Genomic DNA, 24,048 nt, shown 5'->3' on the forward strand with positions numbered 1-24,048 from the left:
TGTTTTTTTGAAAATCTCTAATGAAATAAATATTTCTTTATATCTATATATGCATATACATACATACATATATACACATACATATATATTTACCACACAAACTATATATATGAACAAAAATGGCAGCATGATAATGTTTGCACTGAGCTACCCGCTTTGGAACGGCTGAAGTCCTGCAAGTGAGTGTTCAGCAGGAAAAACCATTCTCTGAAACAAACTGCCACCGCTGAGTGTTGGAAATGGAAGCGAATTCCGGCTTGAACCGATTTCTTTTTGTTTTAAAGTAAGGAGATCATTAAGCCCCTCTGATGCCTTGAGAGCTGTGTGCAGAAGGAAGTGTGATGAACATTGAGCTTTCTGAGAGAATCCTTGCACAAGCATGTGTAGGCTTTTCTCCTAGTGCTTGGGGTTTGACATGCTGGAAGATACCTGAAATGAGCATCTTGGTGTGCTACCCTCAAGCAACACATGTAGAGAGCCACAACTGTAGAGCTTTTCTTTTCTGCCGTTGAGTTCAGGTGCTTGCTGTCTGAGGGTTCGCTTCTTAATATTGATACAACAGTGTTTTTCTGGTGTTAAACACCAGTTAGCCACTCAAGTGAAAGGTAAACTGTGTAAGAGGTGGAAGAAGGGAGCCTGAGCAAATATTTCTTATGTCAACCTTGTTCCACGAGGGAGTAGTTGGATAAGAAAGACATTAAAAAGAAAACCTGATCTTTATGGACCCATGGACTGAAATGTCTATAAAATTAAAATTTGTTTTCTTTAAGAAGCTGACAATCAATCTAACAGGGAATTTGTTTATCCTTCACAAGGGCAGGTATTGCCTCTGAAATGCTGCTTCCTCCAGGTCAAAACCCACTGCCGCCTCCTCTGCCATCAAAGATGAAACGACAAAAATGAACACAAGATATTCATCAGGATGAAAATGTTCACTAACAGAAAAATGCTGGTGGTAGCGTAAATGGCTGTCAGGTGGAGCTGGAGGATGTGTTAGGGAGGGTTTCTGCACTGCAGCAGCTTGGGATCAGTGCAGGTGTAGAAACTTTGAGCTAATGCTTTGAAAATGGGAACCATTGTATGATATCTGAAAGAGGCACCACGTGAAAGCTTCTGTGAGCTCTAGAGCTGGCCCTTGGGTAGTGAAAATGCTTGGCATGAATTTGTTGAGCCTTAAATCAAGCCAATTGTGGTGTTCGGTCCTCTGCTTAGCATAAGAGCATGAAATATTTAGGCTCAGCACCTGGTCCAGCATTCTCCAGTGGATGCTGGTGGGACAACGTGTGACCTTCCCTGCAGAAGACTTCAGGGTTGCAAAGACCATGTTAGGAAAGTTAAGGTTACCAGACCTCAAAGAAGGTGAAAATGGAGCAGGAAAACACGTCTTGGTATGAGCTGTAACACATTAGCCTCAGAAGCTAAACCAAAACCGAGGTTGGAAACCCTGCTTCTGTTCCTTTCAACATGGCAGAAAACTTGCCTGTGCAAAGCTGTACGTGCTTGGCAAAATTTAAGTTAGGCTGAAAGTTGCGTGTGATGATTACGTTAGTGCATTGTGGAGATTAAAAAAAATTTCTTTAGAACTAGGCGATCATAAAAATGAAAGGCAGTTACTATAAGTCTTAAATCGAAAAAGAATTTGAGAAAGAATATGTGCTACAGCAGCAAGCCCAAATGGAGTCATCAAAGACATTGACATTCTCCAGCTCCGTGGCTCCAGGAGGACCTCTGTAGGGGTCTTTGCCTGCCTTACTCTCTGGAGAACAAAAGCTGATTGTATGTTGCTTAGTAAGTACAGCAGTGAAGACACATGAAAGTTTTAAGTAGTTAAACATAGTATTTTTTTTTTTTTATATTTTGCTTTTTACAGAGGGGATTTAAATTGGGAAAATGATCCACTGCAAAATCTTGAGGGTTGGAATAGAAGTGACGTGCAGAATCTTCATGCTGTCAGCTCAGCCTGTTCGTGCATATGCTGAGTGTGGCATATTTAACTTCAGGTTAGCTTGGGAGCTTGTAAGCTTCGAGGGGTTTGGATTTTTTTTTTAGTGTTTGGTAGCAAAATATTAAGTAAAAATATTAAAATAGCGAAAAGGTTTTACACTTAAAATCTGTCATCCAGTCTTCCTGCCACTGTACATCATTTTGTGCAAGTCTTGCGGGGTAGCTGGTACTGCGCCAAGTTAAACTTGAGATTTCTGCTTTGGTTTGAAGCAAGAAAGGAGGAAGATTGTGGACTTGAAAGGAAATGTGCAGGAATAGAATCCATAATAATTACCAGAATTCTGTATTCAGAGGGATAATTAAATCACACAGTGCACCACTGCCAGGAGCTGTGCTTACAGTGATTTGCAAACCTGGTTGAAAAAGGGAATGGCCACAGCATTGCTTTTTTTTTTTTTTTTTTTTAAACTTTTTTTTTTTAAAACTTTCTTGGATAGAAGAGGGAGCAAGGAACACTTATTTCAACAAAGAAAGACCTGATCTGGGGAGGTGGCCAAAACCAAGATGATGTCTGTACACTTTAAATATCACGTCCTCTTTCTGTCTGCTTTTATGTGAATGCTGTTTGGGTTTTTTTATTTTATTCTGCTGCTTAAGTTACTTTGGCCTTTTCTACCTGAACCAAACTGTAATGTTTTCTCCCCTCTTTTGGTAGCTGCTTCGTGACAGAATAAAAACTGGATGTGAGTTGTGCGTTGGGAAGTGATTGATGTGTGCTTGTGCAGCTTCTAGCACTATGAGAAACACAGGTGCAGCTGCTGATGATGTTTGCTAGAAGTAGATTGAAAAAGAAAGAAAATGAAATTGTGCTTCTGCACAGAAAACCTGTTGTAAAACTGTGGGGAAGAAAACAATTCCGGAAGCAAAAACTTCATTTGTTTCTGCGGGACAAAATGAAGAGACTTCTTCAAGGCCAAGTGAATGAGAATCCAAACCACGCTCATCACTGCCAGCTCTCCCCGGTGGAGATTGAAACGGACATGTTTGTTTGTGGAATAAAGAGGAACTCTGCGAGCACTGAATTTTCCACTGCTGGGGGGGAATTTCATCAGGATGAAGGACCTGATTCCAAGGGAGCGAGTGAAGTGTGTGTTGGTGAGGTAGAACTGAACTGGGATGGCTATGTAAAAATACCATGCTCAGTTCAACAGAACAAGAAGGACTTGCAGGAAAGTTCTTCTGATGGTATGACACAGATCTCTTCTGAAAGAAAGAGTGGAGTGTCTGAGGGGCAGGACCTTTCTTCCCTGAGTATTACCATGAGCTGGAGGGAGGTGGCTGAAAGGAAAGGATGCTTTCCCCAGGAAAAACCCGCTGCATACAAAAGTTGTAGACGGCAATCAAGAGATCGCTCAGCTGATGTGGTTGATTACATTGTTAAAGAGCTCCAGGGAATAAGTCGCATCCAGACAGAGATTGCAGAGCTCCGGCAGCACCTCACCTTGATAAAAGGCTCTGTAGACGAAGTCTCCAGCTGCGTGGATACGGTCTTGAGCGAGATAGAAGGCCTGCAAGGTGGTTCCACTGGCAAAACCCAGGGTACACATGCTCGAGTGCCAAGTAGAGAGGTACACAAGGAAGAGCCAGTATTATATTTTTATGGCATCCCAGAAAAAGATGGCGAAAATACGGTAGAGCTTATCTGCAGCTTCTTGTCTGAGTATCACTGTTTCAATGGTATCCAGTGCAGTAAGTATATAAAAGATGCTTATAGATCAGATATTGGTACAGGCAAGCCATTAGCGCCAAGACCAGCAGTTGTGAAACTTGTCAGTTGTGAACAGAGAGACTTTATTTTACAGAAGTCTATCCTTCTGCAAAGCTCAGGGGTCCGGATTGCTACCAGTGAAGAGCAAAAGCGGCAGAATGGCCAGAGGGGCCGCAAAACAGATTCCGTCTCTTCGCAGTCTGGCTTCAAGAAAAGTCATTGCAACTCAGTGAATCCTGATGCAGGTCAGAGAACTGATGCCGTTGGGCACCTTAGAATGGACTCGTGCCAGGTTAAGCATAAAAGCACGAGCAGGAAAACGCAGTGTATAGGAGAGAGGCTTGATTCCATGCAGAAGTCAACCTTGACTAAGAAAAGCAACTTGATACCTGAAACTGGGAAGGAAGCACAAACAATAAGCTGCAGTGAGCAGCCTTCAGATGACAGTGGCATTCACCAGGCCCTTGATGAACCTCTACAAAATCCACAGGTGACCAATTTAGCCAAATCAGGTGATGGAAATTACTGCTGCTCATCTGACTCTCTGAGCCATGCAAACCAAACATGTGCTTCAAGCAATGGTGACAAGCACAGGCTTGACACTGAACGTGTCACTGAGAATTGTTCTTCCCTTCTAGATAAAGATGAGGGGATAACTTCAGAAGAAATTGACTGTGATACCCCATGCAAATTTACCAATGTGGAGAAAGTTGATATTCAAAGAGAAGATGTTTCCAGTGGGGTGACAACCATTAGCTATGATCATACAACGGATGAAATGGCTGACAGTAGCGATAGCTTGAAAGATATGATCCAAATGGACCTGAATGATCAAGATCCAACGGATCAAGTCTTTAGGGATGTCCTAGAAAACTCCCAGTATTTTCTTGACCATTCTCGGGATAATATTGATCTTGTAGACATGAAGTTTTACACTAATAAGCTTGGGAAAGCTATTCATCACTTCAGGTCCGCTCTGCAAGTGGTGTTTCACAAACTGGAGACAAGCGATTCTGAAATGCTTCTTGAAAACGATAGTGGCTTACAGATGGACGATGACAGTACGCTCATGATGACCAGTTCAGGTATGTGTGGCAGCTCTGACAACTTTGCAGAAACCCCTCCTAGTCAGTCCTCTGAGAGCCAGGCAAACACAACTGTCACCAGCGAAGCATCTGCTCAGATACAGTTTGTTCCTTCCTGTCTTTCGTCTGTTCTGCGTGAGCCTCCTGTTTCCAGTTTGATGCCATCATCTGACTGTGAAGTACCCACTGGGCAGCACTCACCTCCTGAGGAGCCTGGAGGAGATGTGAACTCTCTGCCTGAGCCAGTGAAGGAGTGCAGACCCATGAGCCTTGACAAGGTGTGCGCAGAGACCATCTACCTGAACAAGTGCATCAACAATTTCAAAAATGTGCTGAGGGAAAAGAGACAAATGCGTAGGAGACTCTTAAAAGAATTAGCGCAGGAAGGAAACTGGATTTCTGCTGAGGAGACAAATTCAGGTAAACCAACAAAATGTTTTTAAGGAGATGTCAAAATCTGATATTTGTGCAGCCAGTAGCCAACACCTCACTCTGTGGGTGAACTGTTTATTAGAAGTTGTGAACAAAATAGTTGCAAAGGCAAGTACATATGCTGTGCAACAGTACTGACCAAAAAACCCTAAAATTTATTGTGTGAATGCAAGTTAGCAAGCTTCACCTCTTTTTTTTTTTTTGGTTTTTTGTTTGAGAGAAGGAGATTTGCAGTGTGTCTTCAAAATAGCAGGTGTTAGGGTTTTTCGTCATAATTCGTGACTTGGTTTCTTGTTAAATATAATAGTTAAGACATGTGATAACAAAGTGTGCATTTGAGCTATAAGTAGCCAGATTTGCAGTTTGAGGAGTCAAGTGGATCCAGACTTCAAGTGGCTACATCACAAAGTGGGAGTTCTCAGTGTTTAATCACTGCTAGATGTTATCCTAGTGGAGACCTTTAAAAAAACCCCAAAACTTGAGACTTGTTTTTTGATATTGTTTCCATAACTTGTCTGTGAGACGATAAATTTTCCTTTTCTGTGGAGCTACATCCCTTATTGCCAGCACAGATAATAAAGTGTTTGACCACAGCAGATGTGACCTGATACAGTGCTGGGGCAGTGCTGGTTAACCCATTCCTAAGGACGTGGGAGATAGAAAAGACTGACGTGTTTTGGTGGGCCACGTTTTGATGGGCCTTGATTTGGCAAAACCAAACCTAACCTTGGAATGTGTGTCCGTCTGCCTGCTCCCCTTCCAGGCAGTGAGAAAACTTTTTCAGTGTCATGTCTGTCCAAATCACAGATAAGGGAAGAGGCTTCACTGTTTAAAAAGTGGTAGATATTGAAACTACAAGTTGAAAACATCGCATCCTTATGTAAACCTCCCTGTATGAAATATTTTGTTCACTTTTCTCCTTGTGATCATGAAAGCTAGTTGGAGTAATCAAGTGCTCTTCTTCCCATTGAAAGAGTTGTCTTACTTCAAGTGTCTTTTCAAGTGACTATGCTTTCACCGTGAAGAAACAATCTGTCAATCCATATTTGACTTCTGTACCAGTGACCTCAGTTACGCAGACCATAAAGCTTGTGATCAGCGCTTTGCTTTCTTATTTTGTATGAGGTCCTTAGTATAGAGTTATTTCAAACAATAAGTTTTTAATGAGTGAAACACTAGTATTTGTTAGCAGGTTTGGCCCAGATATACATGTATTTTAGTTTCAAGGGAATGTTTAGATTACTACAGTATAGATAGTGCAGATGAAAATGTATTTTTTTTTAATTCAGAAATCCATTTTTATTTTCTGTTTTTTTTTTTTTTTTCCTTTTTTTGACAGTATTTGCGTGACACTCAAGTCCTGGACTTTATGTCCTAATTTTTAGACCCAAAGGAACAGACAGTCTTTTGGATTAGCATTTGCCACAGTGCAACAGAAGTATTGAAATAACCTATTTCTGAATGTGAGAGGAGGCTGCTTATGTTAGCAGAGTTTGAGTGGTACAGGCAGGTTCACAAGGTGAGAAGTAGCCAAAGCAGTAAGGAGGAGGAAGATCACAGCTGGAATTCTGTGCCTTAGATCTGGCTCCAGTGTGGACTGACATTCCTGAGTCTCCCTGGTTCAGTTCTCCTGAACATCATCTAGTGACGTGGCAAAGAGTTGATGCTGGTGTAACACTTGCGTAAAGGTGTATCTATATGATAGACAGGACAAGTGAGGTTAGGACAATAAGTGTAGGATGAAATCACGATGTAGGAAATGCTCTGAGAGACAGGAGGAGTCTGAAGGAGTCAAGGGTAGTGGAAAACACTGGATGAGGGATGAGAAAAGGGAGAGAACTTAAGGGGAAAAACCCTGAAGGAGATGTCAGGAAGCAAAACAGCCCAGACCATCACAGCAAGGCAGAGGAGCTGGGAAGGGAAGACAGGCCTGTCCAGAGAGGAGGTCAAGGGACGTAATCAAAACAGCAGCGTGCGTGCAGGACAGAGCAAGCAGCCAAGGAAGCGGTGGGTGGATAACCCTTTGACAGTAGCCAGAGCAAGAGAAGGGGATGACAGTCCCCCAGGGGACTGTCAAAGCCAACAGGGCTTTTGACAGGGCAAAATTAATCGAGTACTCATTCAGTTTGAAATAGGGTTTGTTTAGCATGCATTTTCCGAGGAAGTGAAGCAACAGTTTTATATGGTTCTTCACTGTACTCAAAATAAGTTTGAGCCAAGCTCCTATTTTCTTCCTTTGGAAAAAGCATCGTGCTCAGAATGCAATGAAAGGTTGTTGGTTTGCTCTTTTTTTCCCAGCAGCAGATGAATGTTTAGGTTTTACTTTAAAAATATAATTTGTTCTTAATAGGCTTTTAAGTTCCTGTATTACAGTTCCACTGTATTACTTATGTCTACCTGAAAGTTCAGTTCAAGGTATTTTATTAAATGTGTTTGGCAGCAGTCTGCAGCAAAGGAATGGAAGGTAACTTTGAAGGTGTTGGTAAATCTGTGAGTTCTGGTGAATCAGAGATGAGTGATGCACTAGCATAAAGGTTTAAATTATTTATAGTTGTACGCAGATGCAAATTACCGGAACAATTTGGAGCTTGGCAGGTGCATGTAAATAATTGTTGTGTTTAATTTGAAGTCAAAAGAGAAAAAATAAAATATGCCCTGAAAAGCTGAGCAAGCTTTTAAAGTTTTAATTTGAGAAAAAGACAAAAAAAGTGTACGTGAAGATGAAGATGGTTTGACTTTGTGTATGTTTAAAAAAAGACCCTGAAATGGTAGTGATTTTTGTAGATGTAAGTTAACCACTCAAAAGTGGAATAGTGGAGGAATTCTGTGATAAGGGTTTAAACAAGTTAGTTACTGTTGATGATAACTCTGAGCACACCTGCTGTGATGAGACATAATCAGAAGATTTTAAGTCTTTGTCTGCAGTTGCTCAGAGCATTGCCAAACTTTGTTTGGCCTGAAACTATCCCTAACAGCTTTAAACTCTTGGCTCACTGGGGAAGTTCCGCTGGACTGGAGGCTGGCGGATGTTACCCCCATTTACAAAAAAGGGCAGAAGGAGGATCCGGGGAACTACAGGCCTGTCAGTCTGACCTCGGTGACGGGCAAAGTCATGGAACAGGTTATCTTGAGTGCTATTAGTGAGCACATACAGGTTAACCGGGTGATCAGGCCCAGTCAACATGGGTTTATGAAAGGCAGGTCTTGCCAATCAAACCTGATCACCTTCTATGACAGGGTGACCCGCCTGGTTGATGAGGGAAGGGCTGTGGATGTAGTTTTCCTTGACCTCAGTAAAGCCTTTGATACAGTTTCTCATAATGTTCTGGTTGAGAAGCTGGTAACTGCTGGCCTGGATAGGCACACCCTCCTTTGGGTTAAAAACTGGCTGGATGGCCGGGCCCAAAGAGCGGTGGTAAATGGGGCTAAATCCGGCTGGAGGCCGGTCACCAGTGGGGTTCCCCAGGGCTCAGTGCTGGGTCTGGTTCTGTTTAACATCTTTATCAATGAGCTGGATGAGGGGATTGAATGTACCCTCAGTAAATTTGCAGACGACACCAAGCTGGGAGGCTGTGTCGATCTGCTCGAGGGTAGGGAGGCCCTTCAGAGGGATTTGAACAGACTGGATCGTTGGGCTGAGGCCAATGGCATGAGCTTTAATAAGGCCAAGTGCAGAGTCCTTCACTTGGGGTATAAAAACCCCAAGCATCGCTATAGGCTCGGGGAAGAGTAGCTGGAGAGCTGCCTGGCGGAGAAGGACCTGGGGGTGTTGGCTGACTACCGGCTTGATATGAGCCAGCAGTGTGCCCAGGTGGCCAAAAAGGCCAATGAGATACTGGCGTGTATCAAGAATAGTGTAACCAGCAGGAACAGGGAAGTGATCCTGCCCCTGTACTCGGCACTGGTGAGGCCGCACCTGGAATATTGTGTCCAGTTTTGGGCCCCTCGCTTTAAGAGAGATATTGAGCTCCTGGAGCAGGTCCAGAGAAGGGCGACTAAACTGGTCAAGGGGCTGGAAAATAAAACTTATGAGGAGCAGCTGAGGGAGTTGGGGCTGTTTAGCGTGGAGAAGAGGAGGCTGAGGGGAGACCTGATTACAGCCTACAAATACTTGAGAAAAGATGGTGGGGAGGTGGGGGAAGGGCTCTTTACATTAGTGATGGGTGATAGAACAAGAGGAAATGGGTATAAGCTTAGTCAGGGGAGATTCAGGTTGGATGTTAGGAAGTATTTCTTCTCTGAAGGGGTTGTCATCCACTGGAATAGGCTGCCCAGGGAGGTGGTTGAGTCCCCATCCCTGGATGTGTTTAAGAATAGGGTGGATGAACTACTTAGGGATATGGTTTAATGGGGATTAGGGATGGTTGGACTGGATGATCTCTAAGGTCTTTTCCAACCTAGAAGTCTATGAAATCTATGAAATGAAACTGGAGGGGCTCAGAAATCAAAGATATGTATAGAATTTAAGCCAGAAGAATCCCTTTTTTTTTTTTAAAGATGAGTCTAATGCAAGATCTATTGCTTTGTGTTTGTATAAAAATAAGTTTGACCTATATTTGAGAAGCTCTAGTGCCCTCAGGCCTCAAAATTTGGCAGTGCTAGTCTGTGTCAAGGAGTTCTTGTGGAAAATCAACCCCAAATGAGCGAAGCGAATAAGCTTTTGAAAAATGTATAGTTTATGCTCACTGGTAGCTTGCTAGAGTTGAGCTTTTGTGCTGCCAGAGACTCCATCTGTCCTTGGTGTTTTCCAGCTGGGGGCTAAAGCAGGGCTTTCCCTGCTTGGCATGACTGGGAGCCATGGCAGACCTGAGAGGGCACACGAGTCCAGGTCTTCTGCATCTTCTGCTTTCAGAGACCTCACAGGAGCCATGAGGAACGAATCTGGTTCAAATGCAAAGGAGTTAAAAACCCAGGAATGAGGGAAGCCTGGATCAGCTTGGGACACACTGAAACAGCCCCAGGGACCAAGTCAGGAGAGATTTGGCTTGGGTTTGGAGAGTCTGGGGTGACTGTACAGAAGGAGGGACAAAACCAGAGGACTCGAAGTGGGATTGGATCTGCCTAGGGGAGAAGGTTTTGCTTAATAGAAGAGTCCAGGCCAGAGGATGGTGTAGAAAATCATTTTAGAGGGGAACAGTCAGAAGTTTTTGTGCCCAAAAAAATGTGTTCCCATCTGAGTCTGGGATGGACCCCGAGTTTCCTCGGCCTCTCTGTGCAGAGCTGTCAAAACGTGGCACTCCTGCAGCACCGGCTGTTGTGCAGAAGACAGCAACGTCCTGCAGTTTGCGTTTTCTCCTACGTCACCTCATGAAGGAGAAACCTGCAGGATGGTCCGGAGGCTTTCCTCCCTGATAAGGATCCATGCGGGCATGTCGTAAGGTGGAAAATAGAGATTTTATTTTAGCCACAATCCAGCGCTTCATTTGCTAAAGTCATTTGACTTCTCCTTGGTGACTGAGTTAAAATAGCTTCTCTATTTTCCTGTCTTAGTGATTGCATGTGTGTAATTACACCCATATAGACAGTAACTTTGAAAACTGTTTTAGCTTTTAAACCAATTTGAGTGGCCCTTGTTGCCATGAAGATATTCCTTCCCCTCCATCTTTCATACGCAAATGAGTAATATGATTCTTCTATGCAGATACGGAATTATCTGATTGGAAGACTTAAAAAATATGTCTGTACCGGAAGTTTTGAGTATGACTCTCATATAACTTTACTAGCCTTGAAATTACCTATCCATAAACATGAGATTTAGTGTAGGAGGCTTCTGGATTTCTTTTTTTTCTCATAGGAGAATTGCCTAGATTTATAAAACCAGAAAATATCTCTCTGCATTATGGTATTTGCAAAAGCAAAATGTGTTCCGTGGGAGCTACTGGTTTCCTCATAACGGGCAAAACGTACAGGGGGCGAGGAAGGAAGGAGGGGGAATGCTTCAGATGCAGGCAGTGGATGTGGTCTGGGGGAAAGGGGAAGAAATCTGTTCCTCTCCTAATAAATACAGGTTCTCTTTCCAGTGTGGTAAATAGCAGCGCCAATTCTGTATTAAGATTACTTGAAATTCTTAAGTTAATAAAACAGGAACTGTAACTCTAAAAACCAGCTCTCAAAAGCATATGTTCTAATGCATGTGCCGTTATGGATGAAATTTGATTAGTTTAACTGGAGATTAATTGGTAGAGATCGACTAACTGATGTACGTCCCAGAAAGCACACAGGAAAACTGTTGGCTGCACAAATGTTTTACCAACTTGCAGCAAACATTTACCCCACTTTCTGAAATCGTTTTACAGAGCTTATGGCAGAAATCTGGTCTATTAACTTTTATTCCTCTCCTTCTTCTCTTTTTTCTTCACAGAAGGAGGTAGAGGAGAGCTCCAGGTTGTACATGTTGTCCCTTGCAACCAGCATCTCTTTCTGAAACTCCTGTGTGTGCATGCCTTGTCTTCATGTAGCCAGTTGTTCCTACTGGGGCGCTGAGATTCAGTGTAGCATGTTACAGTTGTCAGAGGAATTGTTAATACTGTGTATGAGTTAAGAGTCTGTTCAGTGCCTATTACCTTAGACAAAGAGGAAAACATGGATGCTTGGAGCCATCTCCTCCCTTCTGTGCTCTGTGGGGTGTGTGTACTGTGCACAGGTACCACGTCAGCAGAGTGCACATTGTTTATCTCGTCTTTCCAGGTCTTCCTCTTTACAAATCTTGTTTAAACCAAGTATTCCTTTGTTTTTTCCTCAGTTGTGTTATTTCGTTCCATCTCTATCTGGTTTGTACACTTACAACAATTAAAGTCAAAAGTACCACTGTGGGCTATAATACTGAACTTAGGCAAGACTATGGATGCTGGCAGGTGTCTGCTGCAGATCCCGTGCCTTTTTAGCTAGCTACAGACTGCACTTGGCTTTAAGCAGGACTGTGTGCCCCATGGGAAGGACAGGACTTTTCCCTTAATGCTTATAGCTATTGCCTTTCCACTTGTGGACCAGCTGCCAGTCTGCTTGTCACCCTGTAGGCAACAGGTAACTCCTCCCTCTGAAGAAGATCCATGGAGATTTTTGTCAACTGCGGTGTAGCGTGTTAGTTTATGTTTGCAATTGTACCTCATATAGAGAAATTTCTGGTTGTTGGATTCTCAACTTACTTTTTTATTTTCTTGAATATATGCTCTATGGACTAGGTGCCTGCTGTGCATCTGCCTCTCCCTGAGTTGTATGAATCAGGCTAAATCAGCTTTCTGGAGTAGGCTGAATGTTGCATGGTTTTTGGGCTTTCATGCAGATCTTATCCCTTGAGTTTGATAAATCTGTATTTCTAAGCTTTATTAGCCTGTATGCCATAGAATCATAGAATGGTTTGGGTTGGAAGGGTCCTCAAAGATCATCTAGTTCCATCCCCCCTGCCATGGGCAGGGACACCTGCCACTAGATCAGGTTGCTCAAAGCCTCATCCAGCTTGGCCTTGAACACTTCCAGGGATGGGGCATCCACAACATCTCTGGGCAACCTGTTCCAGTGTGCCACCACTCTCATTGTAAAAGATTTCTTCCTTATATCTAGTTGAAATCTACTCTCAGTTTAAAGTCATTGCCTCTTGTCTTATCACTACAAACAATATGTACTGTATAAACAAATTTGTTTCATTCTTACTGGCAAATGTCTGTCCATTAACACTTTTTCAGGAATATCCAGTGTCAAATATTGGTGTCAGATTGTGTCTTCTGGCTTCAGTGCGAAAACACTGCAGCCTTCTTTAAGATGCCCATCTGGCAACTGGAAAACTAATACTGGGAGACACATCAGGTGGAAGGAGCTTCCTTTGGAGCTCTTCAGTCATTATTTAAATTGACACTGTTGCAGAATACAGTGAATTTAAAATAATCCCTTGTCTTGTTGCAGCTTTGGGTTCCGTGTAAAAAGTAACATACTTGAGTCAATGAAGACATTGGACCATAAGACCGACTAATTTAATTGGGATGATTTAATTCAGTCTGATTCTGCTAATACCCCTGAAGAAATGGTCTAATTAGGCATGACCAGAAGTTTAATTTAGACAGTGAAACAGTTGCTCCTTGTTTTAGCCTGATTTAGATTAACTTATAGCTAAATTGAGGTCTTTGAGGTTTAATAATGAAGCATGGTATTTGACAACAAGTTAAGATGCTTTTCAAAACAAATAAAAAGTCATTATTCATTTTTTTTTCTGTTTAAATAAAGCAGCTTTCCATGTTTTACATTTGTTTTTTATCTGAGAGGATAATGTGCTAAACACAGTACTTAAATGTGATGGAAAGTTACATTGTTAGAAAGCCTTTTATGTGGAGAGATGGATTTAGATGGAGAGGGCTATATGGATCTGGGGATGTTGTTCCTTTTCCTGTGCTGCAGACTTGGTGACTTTCAAATTTTTTTTTAGTCTCTCTCTGTCCATTCCATGGACTCTCTTTTCTACAGAAGCAGGTAACTGTTCTATCCATTAAAACATCTGCTTGTGTATGAGACAAATTGTCAAAATAACAAATTGCAGCTTGGTTAAATAATTTCTCAAATTACTTGTAAGCCTAGCTGCTGCTTTTCCTGAGTAAGCAAAACTCCTATTAGTTTCCTTTTGAGGCTTCACCAAACATTGCCTCCCCTATGACTGAATACTGTGCCTTAAATGGTCACGTCTGTTGACTTGTTCAATCCAGGGTGCTAAATTTATGCTACTCTGTTACTGGCATTATTTTGCTTACTGGTTCTTGGTTGATCAGAAACTTTAATTACTTGGAGAGGACCTTTCAGCAACTGATTGCAGCATGCTTTACTGTGAGTGAATATACTGCATTACTAGGGGTGACAAGCACTTTCCTGGCTGAAGGTGTTTGTTGGATAGTAGGTGTACAACTGTCATCCATCAGAAATAAAAAAATAAATAAAACTGAATAGAGATGTGATGGGCTGTTTTGTTTACATGTTTACTTCTCCATCTTTTCAGTACTGCTTTATGTGCTTACTGGAGATTAAAAAAAATAAACAAAAATTCTGGATTCAGACTTGTGCAACTGCTTTCAAGGAGAGATCAAATGACAGAGCTATGCACAAAAGTGAAGCATAAGCCAGCAAAACACTTCTTATGACATCCAGCATGTGAATGTCTATGTTAATGTGTCTGTTTTCCTTTTGCCCTCCCATTTGTTTTGAGAAGGACAGTGATAAAACCTCTTACTGTTATTCCACTGTTCTCATCTGCCTGTCATTTCCTCTGCTTACCTAGGCTCTAAGCGAGCCAGGCTGTCATCATGGGCTGAACTTGAGCGGATCCATGGCTGGTGACAAGACTCAGAGCTGCTGCTGGAGCCTTCCTGTGTCCTGATGCAAGTGCTGCCTTCAGAGGGTGGGAAGCTCCCCAGCTGCAGCAAATCATAGAATCATGGAATCATAGAGCGGTTAGGGTTGGAAGGGACCTCAAAGGTCATCTAGTTCCAACCCCCCTGCCATGGGCAGGGACACCCTCCACTACACCAGGTTGCCCAAAGCATCATCCAACCTGGCCTTGAACACTTCCAGGGATGGGGCATCCACAACATCTCTGGGCAACCTGTTCCAGTGCCTCACCACCCTCAGAGTGAAAAATTTATTCCTTACATCTAATCTAAATCTCCCCTCTTTCAGTTTAAAGCCATTCCCCATGTCCTATCACTACACACCCTTGTAAAAAGTCCCTCTCCAGCCTTCCTGTAGGCCCCCTTTAAGTACTGGAAGGCTGCAATAAGGTCACCCCAGAGCCTTCTCTTCTCCAGGCTGAACAGCCCCAACTCTCTCAGCCTGTCTTCGTAGCAGAGGTGCTCCAGCCCTCGGATCATCTTTGTGGCCCTCCTCTGGACCCACTCCAGCAGGTCCATGTCCTTCTTTGGACAGTGTTGCCATTTGCCTTTTTTAAATAAGGAGGAATGTGTGAGGTGTTACCCACAACAGTGGTGTAAACTATGGTTTACTTTGTTTAACTGGCACCCACAGAAGTGTCCGGACCTTGTTAACCCTCATGCCAATGCTTGTAGGTAGTACAGCCTCTGGTTCTTTGGCTACATAGATCAGTCTAACAAAGAACTGCAGAGGACCTTTTGGTGACTGCCAGCCCTCTGCCACTGTGTGATGTTGTGCCATTACCTCATATATAAACTGCCGAATTTCTTTCTTTAAAACTGGTTAGGTTTGGTGTCCGCTTCTCCTTTTGAAAGGCTACTACAGAACTGTCATGGTTAGACATCTTTAAATTTTCATCGTCCAGTTGTGTTTAGTCACAGTTCTTCCATGCAGTATGTTCTCCTGTCTGTTGAACAAGCACAGAAGAAGGTTCTTTTGCTATAGTAAGCCAGCTGTCCTGTTCTCATCTGATAGTATTGTGTTTGCATCATCATGCTGCTTTTGCTGTTTTCCTGTGTGAATTCTTTTTACTTTGGTATAGAACAAAAAGATTGTACACGCCTTTCTGAAGGAGTCTTGCCAGCACAGTGCAGAGATTTTATGCTTTAACTTCTATGGAGACTTTTCACTGGACATGCTCTATGGATGATGTTTTCTGCTTACATGGTTGTATCATAGTGGCTCGTGGCTAGTGTGATGACTAGAACTTAAGTCCATTGTCCTGTGCTTTCCTCCACCGAGGAGCGCCTTGTATGCAGCCAAGTTCACAACAGGCTTTGGAGGTCTGACCTTGCCATTTGTACTGTGTTTAACCCTCCGTTGCTGCAATCTTCACTGCCATCAGTTCTTTCCATTGGGCATCTGAGTTCTGTATCGATAATTCTCCTGTGTTTGTCATGGGCAGATTTTTTCAGCAGATCCTGCTTACTCCCACTAGCTTCCTTATTGCGTTGTCCGTGGCTGGCTCAGTCACAGTTACTTGCTTACCCACCTTAAAGCTCCCTACTCCTTCTCAGCTTATCCAGCCTTATTCATGTCACATGGCATTGCATCAAATTTTTTTTGTCGAAATGAAAATTCATTTGATAATTCATTTTACGGTCTAAAGAAAAATGGTTGCTTTGTCAAACAACAAAAATATGTTTTCAAACCTGGCGTGCCCTGTATTATTTTTTTTTCCCTGTTTTTCAGTTGCCTCCATGTTAATTCTTTGCGTCATGTTTGCTCTGAAGCCTTTCAAGCTGTTGAAGCCCATAATGAGCCTATGCTAATCTAGATCACATTTCCGTCCTTCCCCCACACGCCTTAGCTGTGGGTACTGCATTGGCTGTTCTACAGTCTGAAGGCATCAGCCCTCCTTTGATGGATGTCAGGTGCTGGTTCTCTTGGCATTTTCTGAGGGAGAATGCTGCCTGGAGCAAATTACCTCTTTACTTTGTTTTCAGTGGGTGATAACTCCTGTTTCCACACAGCCATCACCTGCCTTGCCCTTGCATTGGTATTGTCACTTACTAAAAACTCATTCTTTTGTTTTGTGCAGTGGTACCCAGATGATTTTTTAATCTCAACCCTAGAGAAGGTCTGTCTCTTCTCCTGTTTTATTTTTATTTGCATGTCTAAAAGGCTTGGCAAAAGTAAATAAAATAAATGAGCAGAAGTACAGTTTATCTGGACTCTCAGCAGTCTTTACTTGGCATGTCTCCAAATCTGGGAGATGGTGACGGTTTGCCTCCTGATCACGCTTTCTGCCCTTCCCTGCATCCACGCTCCTGGCCATTCTGACTTGTGGTTGCCTGTAGGAAATGGCTATTGCTAAGTTGGATAACAGCCTTCCCTGGATCTTTTTCCTCTGAGCAGAGTTGTTGATGCTCTTGTGATCTCCAGGCTGCAGTATTGTCTATACTATTTGTGGTTTGTTAATGTCTTAAATATCGGTTGCTTATATTTAGAGTTTCTCAGATAAGGTGTTTGAAAACCCTGTTACACTAATTCCTTTGCCAGTAAATGTTGCCACGTCTGTGTTCGTTATTCTCTGTCATTCAGTGCAGCTGAACTGCCTGGTGTCAAGCTCAGTCCAGTATAAAATGTTGTTCCATTTTTGGATTGTTTTCTAGCCACACCTCTTCCAAGTGTTCAAAGGCAAGGTAGGGATGACCTGCCTTGTGTGCTCTGAAGGATCTGGTTGCATCTGCTTTGTGAAATCTCTCCCCACCAGCAGTTGATTCAGATCTCTCTGGAGGAAGTGCAGGTTATGGGCTGAGGAGTTCTGGAAGCCTAGCTTGGAGTGGAGATGTGTAGAGCACGATCCTTCCTACAGAAGCCTGTAGCCTTGTGTGCTGCTCCGTCTTTAGGGGAAATGTGCACCCGTGCTGGACTGTGGGTCTGGGCTCCTGCCTGCTCTGTAGGCCTGGTCAATCATGTAGAAAAGCTGGAGTGTCCATTCAGTTATGGATGATGTCATGTTCTTCATGCTTGTTTAAAAATAAAAGAATAAAAATTATGTAGTCTTCAGATCTGCCTAGTCCTGGAGTTATTGGAATAATGAATAAAAAGTTTGGACTTTTGCTGCTGTACAAGTTGAGACCTCAAACAGAAACCTGCTTTCTTCTGATCTTCTTGGGTGACCTTGTCAGTGACTTGTGAACAACCTGAGGTTGCAGAGCTCATCCAAAGCACAGGACACAAAAAACACCCCTTTCTTTTGAGGCTGCGTTCTTTTATCTTGCTTAAAACTGGAGCTTGTTTCCTGAAAGATACTCCTTTACTTTGTGATGATTCTCAAGTTGCATAGTCTCATGGCTGGAAATACTTTGTTTTCCACTGAGTGCAAGTTACAGCCTTTTTATGCTCTTGGCAGACATGACTGTCTGAGGCTGGAGTGTTGGCTGTTAGCACTGTGTCTTGCTTCTGTTTGAAACCGGCTTTTCTTTCAACGAGTGCAGGAGACTGCATGAGCTGTAAGCTGGAATAAAGAGATTTCCAGTTCGAGGTAAACTATTTTCCCCTTATCTAAAAACTTTTGTTTCCACCAGGTACGTTGCAAATGTTTAAATACTCCTCAGGTCTCTTCAAGCTACGGAAGATTTTCAGAGACACAAAATATTGCTCAATAAAAACATTCCTAATATGAGCATAAGAACATGGGTTTAATTCATGAATATGAATCCTCTTATTACAATCTGGTGTTTTCCATCATACTGTGAGATCCCAGTTCACCTGCAATTGTCTGGCAAGCAATGGCCCTGATTTGACACCTGTTGGAAGTTAAATACTTGCATATGAATGGGTGGAGCTGCAATGGGACCTCCCTGCTCTGGCAGCCAAAGGATCTTTGCATAGAGGCATGAACAGAGCTCACAAGTGTTTGTATGAAGTTTCATGTTGATCACTCATTTGTACATTTCATACAGGTGCTTTTAATTTTTAGCCTCATTATGACCATCTACATGTAAGTGGTGACCTGTAGTAACAGGAGCTCTCCAATAATTCATGCTTTTGTTGGGTTGGAAAAAAATAACAACAAAAGAGTTGGTCTTCGAGACTGCCTTTTGAAAGAGGAGGTGCACTGAACAGGCTCTTCTGGTCTTGGCTCTCAGTGTTCAATGAAATCGTATAGCCTATCTGTGTCCGTGTGATTTGTCTTGACATGTTGGTCATTGGACGTGCTCGAATAAGTTTCTGTATGCATTTGCTTGCATGCAGTGTGGTCTGTTATCCTTTTCTCCGAATATAATCTGAATACCTTTTCTGATGTTTTCAGAAACTAATTTTGTGTTTTCTTTTCCTTTCTCCCATGCAAGGGTCAAGATGAGGCTGATCCATCAAAACCACCTTGGCTCAAAGGAGGGTAAGTGGGTATTTTGCATCCTTGTTTCCCTGTGTTTATAATTACAGTGTCCTTTGAGGTTTGCAGTTCATCCTAAGTAGATGCAGCACTTCTGATGTTCTTAATGGCTGTTTTCAGGAATAATCAAGTGGCCATGCCTCACTTAGGGCCAGGCTGCCACTGTATTTCAGAGTCTCCTCCTAAACAGCTGGAAGTGGGCTGTGCAGCTCTTCAAGAGATCTTTGGTTAAGAGAAAGGTTATAGTTGCAATGTGTAGTGTGTAACGAAATGACAGCAAGTGCTAATGGCAGTAGTATTACATAATTCTTGCCAAGCACCACAGAATGGTCTGGATGAGATCCTTGTTCCTGAATCAGTCACTGATGGCACCAGAGGAGGGAAAGAGTAGCTCAGAAAGATTATTGTGTCTTTTGCTCTTAGAAAAAAAAATAAAAAATAGCTTTAGGGAAGTCTTCTGTCTTTGCAATGATTTCTATGGTCGTTGCAATAATCAAAACTGCAGTAACTCTGGAAATCATTGCAGTTTGTCATTTTTAAAGCAGTGATCATCATGCCTGTTTTGCACAGGTGAGAGAGAAGCTGTGCATTCTCTCTGCAACATGGCACTTGTGGCAAATGAAGCAGGCAAATTCTGACTGTGTGTCGTTTCAGCGTGATGCTCTGCATAATAGGCACCAGCGTGGTAGCTTCCCTAAAATCCTCTCTGGAGAAAAAAGGCAATGGCACATATTACAAGCTGCTAGGTTGTGTGCCTTGTATGTGATTGGGGTGATACGGTTTGGTGGTTGTGCACTCGTTAGGAGCTGATGTAGCAGCAGATTTGCCCTGAAATCTGGGAATGAGGTCAGCTGGCTATACACGTGTGGGGTTTATGTGGTGGGATTTTGGTGGTGGGGGAGGGTACAGGGATGGCTCCTGTGAGAAGCTGCCAGAAGCTTCCCTGGCTCCAAGTGGGACCCGCCTCTGGCCAGGACCGAGTCACTCAGCGCCTCTGGGAATGACACGTGTAAGAAGGGACAAAGAAATGTGCGCCATGAGGGACCTGAAGCAGAGAGAAGGGGAAGGGGCGAATGGGCAGCTCTCTGCACTGCGCTGCCACCCCTCATCTGGTGGAAGGGCAATGGCTGTGGCTTGAAGCAATCTGAAGCTCCCTGCTCCCAGGGCACCTGCTGAGCAGAGCTCATCCCACCGGGTCCGCCAGGGTTCATCAGGCCACTGATCGGGCCTGGTGCAGCTGCAATGGAGAGAGGAGTGAGATGTGAGAGAAACAGCTCTGCAGACACCAAGGTCACTTCAGATGGAGCGGGAGGAGGTGTGCTGGAGCTGGGATTCCCCTGCAGCCCGTGGTGAGATGGCAGGCAGACCCCCTGCAGTCATGGAAGTTAGCAGTGGGGCAGAGATGCATCCACAGCCCATGGAGGACCCCACACTGGAGCAGGTGGTTGCACTTGAAGAAGACCGTGACTCTGTGGGAAAGTCCCTGCCAGAGCAGTCTGTTGGGGAAGGACTGCGTCCCGTGAGACGGACTCACACTGGGGCAATTCATGAAGAGCTGCAGCTCATGGGAAGGACTCGCATCAGAGAAGTTTGTGGGGAACTATCTCCCATGGAAAGGGACCCCATGCCGTAGTAGGGGAAGAGTGTGAGAAGTCTTCGCGCTGAGGAGGAAGGAGCAGCAGAGACGACATGTGATGAACTGACCACAACCCCCATTCCCTGACCCTCTGTGCTGCTGCGGGGAGGAGGCAGAGAAATCAGGAGTGAAGTTGAACTTGGGAAGAAGGTGCAAGGTGGGGGAAGGTGCTTTTAAGATCCGGCTTTGTTTCTCATTATCTCCTCTGATGTGATTGGTAATGAATTAAATCGATTTTTTCCCCAAGCTGAGTCTGTTTTGCCTGTGACCGTAATTGGTGAGCGATCCCTCCCTGTCCTTGTCTCAACCCTCGGGCATATTATGTTTTCTCCTCTCCATCCCACTGTGGGGGTGGAGTGAGCGAGCAGCTGCGTGATGCTTAGTTGCCAGCTGGGCTAAGCCACGACAGCGTGTAAGTTAATTCCCATACTACTGAAGGAAGCTTCCTTAATAAAATGCAAAGTTAAATCAGAGGCTTCATTATAGGCCTTTCTGCTTTTGCAGTCATTGTTCTGTGATGTTGGTATTCCCGCAAAGCGTCCTCCACACCTGCGGATGCCTGGAGCTGCCTAGCAACCCCGTGCTTTCCTAAGGAGCCCAGGACTTCGCTGAGCAGGCTGCTGGAGAAGTGACAATTAGCAGAAGCAGAAGACAGTGATTTATTCTACCTATAAACAGCACCTTCTCCTACTTTAACAAGGAGACAATGTACTGAGTTTATTGGTTCACGCAAGCAAAATGATTTCCCAGCCTGAAAGATGAATACACCTACAGTCCTGAAATACCTAAAAATGTGTTTTATCATTTCAAGGCAATGTTTGCTCTAGTCTGTAATTTTTTTTTCCCTTTCTGTGTGAGCTATAACAAATAGACTGGCTAATGTAGCTTTGAAAAAACTTTTGCTTATTCATTGTATCCCCACATGCATGGGATTTCCAGAAGAGGTGGTTGTGGATGGTGAATCTTTCATTACACTGTTAGCCTTATTGTGGCTTATTAGCCACAACGTGTATTAAAGCACTTATGTTTGAAGTTCTTCTTTCATGTGAAGATTAGAGAAGTGGTGTCTTTTGAAGGAAGTAATCATCTTCTGTCATTGCAAACCATCTTTGCTTGCCTAAATTTTCAAGATTTAGTGTAAGCATCTGTGCGATAAAACTTGTATAAGAGGATGAATGCATGCCTCAAGCTATTTGCACTTTTAGCATCATGCTAAAAGTAGCTACTTGTCTGTAATCACTGGCTTTGGAGAGAGTGCTTCAAAAAAAAGTACAATTGGTATTATAGATCCATCTCTGGGTGTAATATCTTGTATCTGTATATTTTATTTATTAGTGCAAATCGTCTTTTCGTGCAGAAACGCTATTCAATCCTCAATACAGCACTCCATAATAGTGCCATAAATATATGTTGCAGAGGAGAGTTACCCTAGTAAATATAAAGCTACAGTGTACATATTTGAGGCACTGTCAGTACTTCTCTCTGTGCAAACACTGATTTTGTTAAGTGAAGTAGAGATTGTGCTTGAGTAAAGAGACTGAGGTAGCTGAAAGCACAAAAAGCTGAATAATTTTGAAAATTAAGAATCGTTGCTGAAAATTCTTTTAAAAAAAATATTAACAAGCTAAGAGAGGTCATCTGAGTGTGTAACTATCTAGGTACTAGGATACCTCTCTTCAGTTGCAAATACAAGCACCTTCCAAATAGTCTTGTTCTCTGTCAGTCTGATTTACAGCTGATTCTACCATAAACATCAGTCTATCATAAGTATTTTGCAACAAACCAGGTTGTAATTAGACATGTTTCTCAAGCACAATAACTTGTTTAGGCTTGCCTTGAATTTATAAAACATGCAGTTTTAATGTTTTTCTTTCCTGAGAAATGTCATAGTATCACAGTTCCCTTTCAATTGAATTACAAAAAAATAGTCATTGGAAGTGGTGTGGAAAAGCAGTGTAAATTCCGAGCTGTACCACTGACTTTTAGCAGGAGCATTGACTCTGGATTTTTACTTGTGACCGTTTCATTGCATCTTTTAGCTTACAGACTCTTTCTTTCTATTTTGCATATACTTTCATAATTCATAGAATCGTAGAATCGTTAGGGCTGGAAGGGACCTTCAAAGGCCATCTAGTCCAACCCCCCTGCAAGGAACAGGGATATCTCCAACTAGATCAGGTTGCTAGTGATTTGACACAGATCTTTGACCCAAAACTTACCAATAAGCTGTATTGTGATTTAAATAATGCTAGAATTCTTGGCATCAGCTGATTAGTCTTCTGTGACACCTATTTTACCCCAAAACAGTATCACTAGTATTGAAAAGAGTTTGTTACGTTAGGGCAGCAGATGAAATTCTGTGTTTGATCCCAGCAAGACCGTACTGAGTTCTGACAACATTAACACTTTATGTAGGTATTTCTTATTTCTTGAGGTAGGTCAGATTTTTCTACAATAAGACAGAAGAGATTGTTGCAGTGCAACTTGGGCAAAAGCTTTTCTGGAATTCTCTGTTGGAAATGAGGATGGTCTCTAGTAAAAACACCATGTAGTCTTGCTGTAAGGATTTCTAGTGTTGGAAAACTGTTCTAATTCTTGGCCAAAGATTGCAATAGTTGTAATTAACTGCTGTAAATCTCCCCCTTTCTCCTGTCTGAGTTTGCCTTCTGTTCCCAGCTGTGAGGTCTAGCTGTCGCAGCTGGCGGCGGGTGGTTTGTGCTCGTGGTGTAGGAGCACAGAGAGCCGTGCGCGGGGCTGCGGTGCAAGCGTGACTCATGCTGCATGCGGAGCCGGCGCAGTTAGACGTGACTGCTCACCTTCCCACCAGGCTTGTTCAGCCAGCAGCAGCTGTCAACTCAGCTGTGGCTCGGACATGTCACCCTCCTACGCCTTGTCAAAAAAGTCAATTTTACCATTACAGTGCTATGGCATGATGCTGTACATAATAGACTGTTTCCCTCTTTGACACAGCCTTGTGCTAGGCTGTGCCGTGACATCCTTGTCCATCCTAGAGCATGGGCTGCTGTAATGTACATTTGGATGTACATTTGGTCATTGATTTTTCTTTCCAGGATGTTTGGGTTTTTTTTACTTTTGATTGTATGGAGAGGGGATTTGAGTAGTTCCTGCTAGTTGAGGAGTGCAAGTTGCCTCTTGTCTCTTACCAGCCTCCCAATTTTCATGTCATGCAAATTTGTAGTGACAATTTGGTTTCCTAAATTGTTTTAAAGCGTGGCTGCATTTGTCTTTTATTGCAGTAAAACCAGTTTGGCCTGTACTCCTCTTTCCTGTAGTTGTGGTGTCTTAAAGCGTTTCAGCTGGGTACCAAATGATCAAAATAAGCAGGTTAAAAGTGCCAGTGGGTTTATCAAGCAACTGCAAAAGGTGTAAACCAGCACGGTATGCGGTGAAAATGAACGCCTGAGGATAGAGA

At 43.1% G+C, this 24,048-nt stretch overlaps 1 protein-coding gene across 5 annotated transcripts in view; it reads left to right on the forward strand.

Moving 5' to 3' along the window:
• UNC13B (unc-13 homolog B) overlaps positions 1–24,048 on the forward strand; it is a 198,376-nt gene that overhangs the window by 86,832 nt on the left and 87,496 nt on the right. For 2 of the 5 annotated variants that reach the window (XM_086629931.1, XM_086629932.1), the window contains exons 1-3: positions 2,766–5,217; positions 11,591–11,613; positions 18,936–18,982. In XM_086629931.1, coding sequence (XP_086486057.1) covers positions 2,766–5,217; positions 11,591–11,613; positions 18,936–18,982 — 2,522 coding nt within the window. Of the gene's footprint in view, positions 1–2,765; positions 5,218–11,590; positions 11,614–18,935; positions 18,983–24,048 lie in introns of those variants that run through there. The other 3 variants (XM_086629933.1, XM_086629934.1, XM_086629930.1) reach the window with 2 other exon arrangements.

Source organism: Tauraco erythrolophus, chromosome Z (genome assembly GCF_009769465.1).
Source record: "Tauraco erythrolophus isolate bTauEry1 chromosome Z, bTauEry1.pri, whole genome shotgun sequence".
Taxonomy (NCBI): Eukaryota; Metazoa; Chordata; class Aves; order Musophagiformes; family Musophagidae; genus Tauraco; species Tauraco erythrolophus.